At 44.8% G+C, this 12153-nt stretch overlaps 1 protein-coding gene across 1 annotated transcript in view; it reads right to left on the bottom strand.

Moving 5' to 3' along the window:
* UIMC1 (ubiquitin interaction motif containing 1) overlaps positions 1-12153 on the bottom strand; it is an 89852-nt gene that overhangs the window by 48006 nt on the left and 29693 nt on the right. Inside the window, exons 8-9 of the mRNA XM_049775704.1 lie at positions 7807-7883; positions 899-987 (exon numbers count right to left, since the gene is read on the bottom strand). Of these exons, the coding sequence (XP_049631661.1) occupies positions 899-987; positions 7807-7883 (166 nt within the window). The remainder of the gene's footprint in view (positions 1-898; positions 988-7806; positions 7884-12153) is intronic.

The raw sequence follows: 12153 nt of genomic DNA, 5'->3' as shown, positions 1-12153 counted from the left end.
TTGCTCCAGCCCCCTAAGATATTTTGTTTTTGAGCCACATCAACAGAGGTCAGGCTGACTTCTGACTGCACTCAGAGATCACTCCTGGTGGGGCTCAGTATATCTCCTATAGGGTGCTGGAATCAAAACTGAGTCAACTGCATGCAAGGTAAATGCCATACCAGTTGTACTTTTGCTCTGACCCCAAAGTTTTTTTAATGTAGTCATTATTAAATTAGCTATTCATAATTGGGTCTCAAGCATGTTCTGTTTAACTCTGATCCCTTCACCAGTGTCCACTCCCCTCCACCACTGCTTCCTACTCCATTTGTCTCCCCCCCATTAGTTTTATTTTTCCCCTTTTAGGTTTTGCATTGTGGTTTACAGTACTGGGTTTTGTTTTGTTTTGGGGCCACACCCGGCAGTGCTTAGGGGTTACTCCTGACTCTGCACTCAGGGATCACTCCTGGCAGGCTCAGGGGGACCATGAGATACCAGGGATTAAACCTGGGTCGGTACCAGGTTTAGTTTGCATACAAGGCAAATGCTATTACTCCAGCCCTTACAATACTGTTATTAATAGGGGTTTTCTTTCTTTCTCTCTCTCTCTCTCTCTCTCTCTCTCTCTCTCTCTCTCTCTCTCTCTCTCTCTCTCTCTCTCTCTCTCTCTCTCTCTCTCTCTCTCTCTCTCACACACACACACACACACACACATACACATGATAACTGGACACCACACACATACACAGAGAGACACGATACCCTGATAAGAGTTTCCATTGTAGAAATTACTGAACTGTCCTTACCTGACAGAATCTCTCTCGAGGTTAGAGTCCCTAAAGCTATGTTTCTCAGGTCTAATATTACATCAGAGAAAGGATTACCAAGAGGAAGAAAAAAAAAATCAGACTATATTCACCTCCTTATTTGTCGTTACAATTTTTTCTCTGCTACCTCGAGAAACTTCTCTTTCCAGGTCCAAAGATTCAGGGGAACTTAGCTGTGTCTCTGAGTAAAACAATGAAAACATTAGTATTCACTTCATATTTTCCCTGTTCAAAACACAAATACCTATTTTCCCTAAAGTTTAGGATCCAACAGTGTTGCTGAGATACTATAGATCTAATGTATTCCTTTTATTTTTTGGTTTTGGGGCTACATGTGGTAGTGCTCAGGGATTACCCGTTTCTATACTCAGGAATTACTCCTGGTGGAGCTCCAAAAACCATATAGGATTATTAGGGATTAAACCCAGGTCGGTTGCATGCATCGGCAAGCATCCTATCTGCTCTACAATCACTCTGGCCCTAGAGGTAAGGTGTCTCACTTGCAAGCGCTAGCGCAGGACGGACCGTGATTGGATCCCCCGGTGTCCCATATGATTCCCCCAAGACAGGAGTGATTTCTGAGCACTTAGCCAGGAGTAACCCCTGAGCATCAAACAGGTGTGGCCCAAAAAAAAAAAAAGACCTTCACTAAGACATCATATAATAATGTAGAATACAACTACAATAATGTAGAATTCCCTAATTCAGGAAATACAATAGTTTAAATCTATGCATTTCTGTTTTTTTTTTCCGGCCACACCCGTTTGATGCTCAGGGATTACTCCTGGCTAAGCGCTCAGAAATTGCCCCTGGCTTAGGGGGACCATATGAGACGGGGGGGGGGGGGGGGGGGGGGGGGGAATCAAACCGAGATGCTTCCTTGGCTAGCGCTTGCAAGGCAGACACCTTACCTCTAGCGCCACCTCGCCGGCCCCACATGCCATTTCTTTTTTTTTTTTTTTTTTTTTTTTTTTGGTTTTTGGGTCACACCTGGCGGTGCTCAGGGGTTACTCCTGGCTGTCTGCTCAGAAATAGCTCCTGGCAGGCACGGGGGACCATATGGGACACCGGGATTCGAACCAACCACCTTTGGTCCTGGATCGGCTGCTTGCAAGGCAAACGCCGCTGTGCTATCTCTCCGGGCCCCCCACATGCCATTTCTATCATTCCAAAAAACATTGTGTATCCAATCTTCTGCTGCCAAACTCCTTCCAATGACTCTTTGCAAGGACCAATCTACTTTACACATTGTTGTAGTCTTGCTTTTTCCATAAATGTTCCATAAATGAAATAATACAGCGAGTCATCTTTTTGGTATTTATTTTTCATTTCAAAGAACAAAAACCATTGTTCATATATAAGCAGTTGATCCCTCTGCTGAGTAGTATTCCACTAAATATATTACAAAATGTTTAGCCATTTGACTGGTTAACAGAATAAGTTCTGGTTTGCAAGAAAATTCATTTTGCTAAAATGAATTTTGACAAACTTGTCAAAGCACATGAGAGGTTCAAGAAATGATCAGGGAAAACAGAAACTCAGAATAGGGGCTGGTGCGATAGCATAGCAGTAGGGCATTTGCATGCAGCTGACCCAGAACAGACCTAGATTCGATCCCTGGCATCCCATATTGTTCCCCTTTTCAGTAGCGATTTCTGAGCACATAGCCAGGAGTAACCCTGAGCATCACAGGGTAAGGCTCCCCCCCCCAAAAAAAAAGAAACTCAGAATAGAAATTTTAAAAACCCTTACTTTAAAAACCCTAGCAAAGGGGGCCAGAGCGATAGCACAGAGGTAAGGCATTTGCCTTGCACGTGGCCAACACAGGAAGAACCCCGATTCGAATCCCAGCACCCCATATGGTCCCCCAAACCTGCCAGGAGTGACTTCTGAGCACAGAGCCAGGAGTAAGCCCTGAGAAATGCCAGGTGTGGCCCAAACACAAACAAAAAAAACAAACAAACAAAAAGACCCATATGGTTTCCTGAACCTGTCAGAAGTAATTTTTGAGTATAGAACCAGGAATAAATAACCTTTGAGCGTTTGCCAGGTATGCCCCCAAAACAAAACAAGCAAACTATATATATATATATATATAAAATCTGGCCAAGAAATTCATCTTAGAATGTAAACACAGTTTAATTTTCAGTCATCGGAGTTCATAAATCTAACTAGTCTGTCACAAAAGTAAAAAGATTGTACTGAGTAAATAAAGTGCATGCCAGATGCTAAGGTATTCTTCTGAATCATCAAAGGATTAAATCTATTTGTGGGTTAACTATATTATTTTTGTTTTGTTTTGTTTTTTTGGGCCACACCCATTTGATGCTCAGGGGCTACTCCTGGCTAAGCACTCAGAAATCGCCCCTGGCTTGGGGGGACCATATGGGATGCCGGGGGATCGAACCTCGGTCCTTCCTTGGCTAGTGCTTGCAAGGCTGACACCTTACCTCTAGCGCCACCTCACCGGCACTGGGTTAACTATATTTTAATTTGTCCTAATTTTTTGAAATCTGGATACAAGCACACATACATGCATGTGTATACACATACATACAGATTTTTTAGTTTTGTTTAGTTTTTGGGCCACACATAGCAGCACTGAAGAGTTACTCCTTGCACTGCATTCAGAAATCACTCCTGGCAAGGCTCGGGGAACCATACGGGATGCCAGGGATTGAACCTGGTCTGTCCTGGGTCGGCAGCATGTAAGGCAAACACCCTTCTGTTGTGCTATCACTTTGGCCCCAGAAAGAGATTTTTATTCCCTTGTTAAAACAAAACAAAACAAAACAAAACAAAACAAAACAAAAAGGCTTAGGATACAAATTTTTCAGGCTGGAGAGATAACATAGCAGTAGAGCATTTGCCTTGCATACAGCAGATCCAGGACAAATGGAGGTTCAAATCCCAGCATCCCATGTAGACCCCTGTGCCTGCCAGGAGCGATAGCTGAACATAGAGCCAGAAATAACCTCTGAGCCCTGCCAGGTGTGACCCCTCCCCCTCCAAAAATAACCAAAACCCAAGATACTCAAAATCTTCTTTGGCAGATTTCTCTGAGATAGTACCAAAAATGACATTGTCTGTTATAAGTTAAGAACTGATGAGGCTTGAGAGATAGTACAGCAGGTAGGATGGTTGCCTTGCATGCAGTTGACCTGCGTTCAATTCCTGGAACCTCTGAGGGTTCCTGAGCACTACCAGGTGTAGCTCTAACCACCACCATCCCCAAGAAACAGAAACAAGGTTAGTAGCTTCCACAATACTAATATTACAATCCTTATTCAAAATGATCCACTACTAAAAAGGAATTATAATTCTGCATCATAATATTTGAAATTAGACCCTTGAAAGTATCCTAATAATGAGACCAAAGAATGAGGTGAACTGAGCTACCACACCTGATCTGTATTCCACCCCGGAAACCCACTTGTTGGAACAATTTAGATGCATGGGTTCTGCATTATCTATTTCAAGAGTGACTCCAGAGGAATCTGGCTCCATGGGGAAGGAGGTCTATTTTCTTAGCTAGAGGAACGGTAATGTTATGGCATCCTTTTGCGATCTCATTTAGAAGCAGTTTATGTCAGCAAACAGTTGGACTTAATTAGCAGGCTAATGACAGCCAGTCACGATCACAAAAATTTTCTAACCTGAGCGATGAGATGGCTAGCACCCCCACTCCACCCTGCTCATTAAGTAGGGCTTTCCAGATTATTATATTTGCAGGTTCCTCTTGTGTGGTCCCCTGGTGACATCACAGGCCCTCAACCTAAGCAGAGCGATGCCCAGCAGGCCAGCAGAGTCAGCAGTCCCAGGCAGAAAGGGGGTAAAGCTTTCTTTGCCCTAGGATGGCACAGAAGACTTGAGTTCTCCTGCCAAAGATGGGAGTCCTTGGTGGGGGGTTCTTGGTGGGTAGCCTTTGGCAGTCATCCTAATACATTTCAAATGAATTCAGAAATAACTTCCATTAAATACTAAGGGAAGAAGGTGCTAGAGATAATATAGCAGGAAGAGTATGTGCCTTGAATGCCATAGACCCAAATTAAATCACTGGCACCCCTATATGATCCTCTGAGCACCACAGGAGTAAGCACCGATAGATATGGCATCACCCCAAAAAAGAATAGGAGCTGGACAAAGAGTACGGGAAAGTTGGGGCTGGAGAGATAGCATGAAAGTAGGGCATTTGCCTTGCATGCAGAAGAATGGTGGTTAGAATCCCGGCATCCCATATGGTCCCCTGAGTCTACCAGGAACAATTTCTAAGCATAGAGCCAGGAGTAACCCCTAAGCGCTGCTGAGATTAATAAATAAATAAGTAAATAAATAAGTAAATAAATAAATAAATAAAGAGAGTACGTGAAAGTAAGGTGCTTGCCTTGCATGCAGCTAGTCCTGTATAAATTCCCTAACACTCCATATAGTATTCTGAGCACTGCCAGGAGTAGTAAGCACAGGAACAAGAGTAGTTTCTGGACAGCCAAGTGCACCCTCAACAAAAACCATAAAGGAAAATAAAAGAAAACAGGGGCTGGAGAGAGAGCATGGAGGTAACTCGTTTGCCTTGCATGCAGGACGGTGGATCGAATCCTGGCATCCCATATGGTCCCCTGTGCCTGGCAGGGGCGATTTCTGACCATAGAGCCAGTAACCCCTGAGCGCTGCTGGGTGTGAACACAAACAAAACAGAAACGAAAGAAAAGAAAACAGAGCCAGAGAAGTAGCACAAGGGTTAAAGTACCTGCTTTGTACACAGCCCATCCTGGTTCAAATTCTGAACACCAGATATGGTTATCCCAACCACTACCAGAGATCACTCCAGAGCAGACCCAGAAATAGTCTAAGTACCACTTGAATGTGGTGATCTCAAGACCAACCCACTGGAAAAACTGAGTAAAATTTCACAAGTTAAGTTTTTTGAAAGGTCTTTAGGACATGCATGTTTAAAAAGACTTTCCTAGATGACAAACTAAATTTGAGTCCTTGTGAGGAAAAAACATGAAAAAGTGCCCAACATAAAAGTCTTTCTTGGGCTTGACAGATTACATGGACCTAAAAAAAAAAAAAAAGAAAAGAAAAGAAAGATAAGCTTCTGTATAACACTCCTCACTGCTCCAACTTAGTTTTAGTTTTGTTTTGCGTTGTTTGTTTGTTTGTTTTAGGGCCATACCGGACAGTGCTCAGGGGTTACTCCTGGCTCTGAGCTCAAGAATCACTCAGGGGGGCCCAGAGAGATAGTACAGTGGTGTTTGCCTTGCAAGCAGCCGATCCAGGACCAAAGGTGGTTGGTTCGAATCCCGGTGTTCCATATGGTCCCCCATGCCTGCCAGGAGCTATTTCTGAGCAGACAGCCAGGAGTAACCCCTGAGCATCGCCGGGTATGGCCCAAAAAAAAAAAAAAAAGAATCACTCAGGATCATATGGGATGTCAGAGATCAAATCTGGATTAGTCACATGCAAGGCAAGCACCCACTGCTCTCCTTCCTTCCTTCCTTCCTTCCTTCCTTCCTTCCTTCCTTCCTTCCTTCCTTCCTTCTTTCCTTCCTTCCTTCCTTCTTCCCTCCCTCCCTCCCTTCTGCCCTCCCCCCTCCCTCCCTCCCTCCTTCCTTTTTCTTTTTTCTTGTTGGTTTTTGGGTCACACCTGGCAGCACTCAGGAGTTACTCCTGGCTCTATGCTCAGAAATCGCCCCTGGCAGGCACAGGGGACCACGTGGGATGCCAGGATTCGAACCAACGTCCTTCTGCATGAAAGGCAAACGCCTTACCTCCATGCTATCTCTCTGGCCCCAATCACAAGAATTTATAATAAAATAGTAATAAAAATAAAAGGCTCGCCAGAAAATGCTGGCAGATTAGAAGACAACCCAACTCTCAGAACCAAGAAAGCAAACTATAAAAAGCCTCATGGTTTTAGCTTTCTAATTCTTAGTCGTGAGAAAAGGTGGGTCCGGAGAGAGAGCACAGTGTTTGCCTTGCAAGCAGCCGATCCAGGACCTAAGATGGTTGGTTCAAATCCCAGTGTCCCATATGGTCCCCCGTGCCTGCCAGGAGCTATTCTAAGCAGACAGCCAGGAGTAACCCCTGAGCACCACCGGGTGAAAAGAAAGAAAAGAAAAGAAAAGAAAAGAAAAGGAAAGAAAGAAAGAAAGAAAGAAAGAAAGAAAGAAAGAAAGAAAGAAAGAAAGAAAGAAAGAAAGAAAGAAAGAAAGAAAGAAAGAAAGAAAGAAAGAAAGAAAGAAAGAAAGAAAGAAAGAAAGAAAGAAAGAAAGAAAGAAAGAAAGAAAGAAAGAAAGAAAGAAAGAAAGAAAGAAAGAAAGAAAGAAAGAAAGAAAGAAAGAAAGAAAGAAAGAAAGAAAGAAAGAAAGAAAGAAAGAAAGAAAGAAAGAAAGAAAGAAAGAAAGAAAGAAAGAAAGAAAGAAAGAAAGAAAGAAAGAAAGAAAGAAAGAAAGGTTGAGAATGTCCATTAGGGGCAGAAGAGATAGCACAGGAGTAGGGTGTTTGCCTTGCACGAAGCTGACCCAGAGTTCAATCCCGGCGTCCCGTATTGTCCTGAGCCAGGAGCAATTTCTGAGAGCACAGGCAGGAGTAACCCCTGAGCATCACCGAGTATGGCCCGAAAACCAAAAAAATAAAAGACCGAACAAAAAAAGAAACAAGGAGTGTTGTACAATGGGTAAGGCACTTGCCGTGAATGCTATGAAACCCACTTTGATCCCTGGCACTACAGATGATCCTCTCAGAATAGTCAGGAACAGTCCCTGAGCACTACTTATATGACCGTAAAGCCCAAAATCAGAAAGAGAGAGATGGACAGAGGGAGGGAGGGAAAGAGGGAAGGAAGGAGAGGAAAGAGGGAGGGAGAGGGAGTGAAGGAGTGGGGAGAGAGAACACAAGCCTAAATGTGTATAACTGATTCAGAGAGGGCTCAAAAGCAATGAAAGCAATAGGCACATATTAGGATCAAAATTGTCTCTCATCAAAACTGGGTGCTCACCTGGACACACAGTGATTTCCCCCGCAGACACCTCTGGCAGAAAGATGGAGCTTCTCTTACTGGGCAAAGTGGCAATGCTGAAAAAAGACCCAAAGCAGCCAGTGAGTTTCTCCAGAAGTCTTCCAGAACACAGACACTGAGTCCCTCCCAAAGCCCCTAGGAATGGGATCACTGCAGTCTGAAGTCCAGCTGTACAAAGGCTGAACCAGGAAGCAAAATCCAGACTAAGAACCTGGAAAACCAACATGCTCAAGACTCTATCTGTAGGGCCAGAGAGATACAATGGAGGTAATGTGTTTGCCCTGCATGCAGAAGGTTGGTGGTTCGAATCCCGGCATCCCATATGGTCCCCTGAGTCTGCCAGGAGCGATTTCTGAGCGTAGAGCTAGGAATAACCCCTGAGTGCTGCTGGTTGTGACCCCCCCCCCAAAAAAAATACAAAAAGAAAAAAAAAACAAAACAAAAAACATGATCTCTGGACAGACAGACGGATGGACACACACACACACTTCAAGCATCTTCATAAAGAAAGGTGAAAGGGTAACATGATCTCTGGACACACCCCACTTTGAATGGACACACACACACACACACACACACACACACACACAGAACATCTTCATAAAGGAAGGTGAAAGGATTAAGACCTCCGAGGCCAGAATGATAGGTAAAGATCTGGATCCGGTGAATTACATCAAGAGTGTACCTGAGGGGCCGGAGAGATAGCATGGAGGTAAGGCGTTTGCCTTTCATGCAGGAGGTCATCAGTTCGAATTCCGGCGCCCCATATGGTCCTCTGTGCCTGCCAGGGGCAATTTCTGAGCGTGGAGCCAGAAATAACCCCTGAGCACTGCCGGGTGTGACCCAAAAACCACAAAAAAAAAAAAAAAAGAGTGTACCTGAGCACAGAGGCTGAAATAAGCCCTGAGCACTGCTGGATGTGGCAACAAAAACAACAAAAGTCAAGATGTCAAAAATGCTTTAAGGTTTCTCATTATCTTCTGAAGGCTAGGGATTTATTTGTCTTTAAGAGAGAGGGTAAGAGCTATAGTACAGCCAAGTGGGTAAGGCAAATATGGTTGATCCTGGTTCAATCCCTGGCATTGTCAAGTTCCACCAAAAGTGATCTTCCCCAACCTTTTGTTTCTGGACCACAACTGAAGTGCTCTGGGCTGACTCCTGGCTCTGCACTCAGAGATCACTATTGGCAGTGCTCAGGCAACCATATGGGGTGCTGGGACTGAATCCAGGTCAGCCAATGAAATATAAGCATTCTGGTCTCTGTACTCTACCTAGACCCAGGAGGAGTGATCTCTGAGCACAAAGCCAGGGGGCCAGAGCAATAACACAGCGGATAGGACACAAAAGCCTGCACAAAGCCACCCAGGTTAAATTCCTGGCATCCTATATGATCCCCCAAGTCTGCCAGAAGCCATTTCTGAGTACAGAGCCAGAAGTAACCCCTGATCGCTGCTGAGTGTGGCCCAAACACAAAAAAAAAAAAAAAAAAAAAAGCCAGAAGTGGGGCCGGGAAGGTGGCGCTAGAGATAAGGTGTCTGCCTTGTAAGCGCTACCAAGGAACGGACCGCGGTTCGATCCCCCGGCGTCCCATATGGTCCCCCCAAGCCAGGGGCGATTTCTGAGCACATAGCCAGGAGTAACCCCTGAGCGTCAAACGGGTGTGGCCCAAAAACCAAAAAAAAAAAAAAAAAAAAGCCAGAAGTAAGTCCTGAGCACTGCTGGGTGTGACCAAAAAACTGAAACAGAAAGAGAAAAAGGGAGAGGGGCCAGAGCGATAGCACAGCTGATAGGGTATTTGCCTTGCATTCGGCCAACCTGGGTTTGATCCGGGGCATCCCATAAGGCCCCTGGAGCATCACCAGGAGTAATTCCTGAACAAAGAGCCAGGAGTAACCCCTGAGCATCGCCAGGTGTGACCCAAAAACCAAAATCAAAAAAGGAAGAAGAAAATGGAGTTTCTCCTGGCAATATTGTGAGATCCCTATTCACTTGATGGTTAAATGTCTCTCACATACAGCTTCCTGAGAAACAAAAATAAGATGCAATTCTAAACGATCCTATAATAAAATTCTGCCCACACACATTAACATCTCTTCTAAGGGAACCCTGATTATGAAATGCTCCCTGCATTCATGTTCTGGTTTCCTCACCTGCTCACAGGAATGCATTCTCCCTAATACCAGGAACACAAGGCTGAGAGTCCCGAGCCTCTGAACTGACCCTCCTCATGCGTCAGAGTTTCACAAGGAGTTTGATCAAGAATGCAAGGGGACACTGCAACACACAAAATAAGCCGGGGACATGGACCAGAGAGAAGAGAAAGGAGACGTCTGCTGCTTTGTGATAAACAATGAAACCCTGACAGGAAGCCACAAGCGATTTACCTCTCAACACACTATCTCCGTGCATTTATTTTCAGAGTCTAAGCAAAGCCCAGACTCCTTTGAGCCTGACAAGAAGGTGCTTTTCAAACAGTTCATGGCCATACAATTCGCTGATACTTCTAAATTAGGCTAATCAATTGGAAGGCAAACCACACTGCCAGCCAGTCCAACTCTCTCCTCATGACATAGTGTATAATCATTTATTAAAACCTCCATCTGCTCAGTACAAGGCTCACCACCACTGAGCAGAGGGGACAGCAGGAAGCAGAAGGCCAACTCCAGTTAAAACTACTTCCAGAACAATCTTGACAGCAGGACCATCAAACCAAAGCCCTATCATTCATTCAGCTCCAGAAGACCTACCTACACCTAACCCCGGCATCCACACCCACTGACTAAATCACAGCCAACAGCCATCGAGCCTGCACATGGAAATGAAAGGCCGTGTGAGGCTAAATTAAGCTCCTGGGTAAGCCCCAAGGTCAACTACCAGATAGACAGAGGGAAATGACGAGAGCCTAATGCACTTAATAGTGCTGCTTATAATCCATCGACCACTATTTATTATTAAAGTGAGAGTAAATAAAGTCGGGACCCTATCAATCAGCAAGAATAATTGAGAAGGGCAGTTAAATACCAGCACGATCATTTGAGAAAAGGGAAATACAATCAGATGAGAAGTGGCACACAGAGGCCAGAAAGATAGCACAGGGAGTAAAGCATTTGCCTAGCTTAAGGCTGACCCATTTCATTTGAGCCTTGGGCGCTGCAGAGGGTCCCCAGAGTATAGCCAGCAGTGATCCCTGAGCACAGAGCCAGGAGTAAGCATTACTAGGCATAACACTAAATCTCCCACCTCACTCCCCAAATTTCTGTTGCTTTTAATACATTAGCCATTATTATTTAAGAATACTTCACGTGGGGGGGGGGGCCGGAGAGATAGCATAGAGATAAGGCGTTTGCCTTTCATGCAGAAGGTCATCGGTCCAAATCCCGGCACCCCATATGGTCCCCCATGCTTGCCAGGAGCAATTTCTGAGCATGGAGCCAGGAGTAACTCCTGAAGACTGCCAGGTGTGACCCAAAAACAAAAACAAAAAACAACAACAACAAAAGAAAGAATACTTCAAGTTAGGACCCTATCAATCAGCAAGAATCGTTGAGATGAGACTACCAAGCCAATCATTTAGGAGAAGGCTGAGACACAGAGGAGTAGTGGCACAGAATGGGGAGGAACCAGGTTCAGTATGGCCTGGATAACCACAAGGCTTCAAAGAGGATGTAAGTCAACCGAGTAAACAGAAAAGATGTATATGGTTTGGCCCTGGAGAAAAAATGAAGCTCAGCAGCAGGAACAAATAGAGAATTATAAAGACTATGAGGAGGCTACAAGGGGTAAGACAACCCAGATTTGATCCCTAACACATCAATAGGTCCCCAGATTCCACCAAGAGTGATCCCTGAGTAGTCAGTAGTAAATACCGAGTACAACTGACTGTAGCCCCAAATGGACCCACAAATTACTACAGCCACCCCAAAAGAGAATAGGAGAACCATAAGAACCTTCAAATTGAGCCGAAGAGATAGCACAGTGGGTAGGGCGCTTGCCTTAGACGCAGAAGGACAGTGGTTAGAATCCCGGCATCCCATGTGGTCCCCCGAGCCTGCCAGAAGTGATTTCTGAGCGTAGAGCCAGGAGTAACCCCTAAGCACTGCCGGATGTGACCCAAAAACCAAAAAAAAAAAAAAAAAAGAACCTTCAAGTTGGAAATAACCTTCAAATAGGAAATAAGTGTAGTGAAAAGAGGAACTAAGAGATAGAGGGAGGGCAGGAGCACTTGCCTTGCATGTGACTTACATGGATTTGATTCCCAACAGCCTATATGGTTACCCAAGCCCTGCCAGATGGGATTCCTCAATACAGAGTCAGGAATAAACCCTA

Source organism: Suncus etruscus, chromosome 6 (assembly GCF_024139225.1).
Source record: "Suncus etruscus isolate mSunEtr1 chromosome 6, mSunEtr1.pri.cur, whole genome shotgun sequence".
In the NCBI taxonomy this organism is placed as follows: Eukaryota; Metazoa; Chordata; class Mammalia; order Eulipotyphla; family Soricidae; genus Suncus; species Suncus etruscus.
The sequence above is the reverse complement of the archived record's forward strand: the minus strand, read 5'-3'. Positions and strand labels throughout refer to the sequence as shown.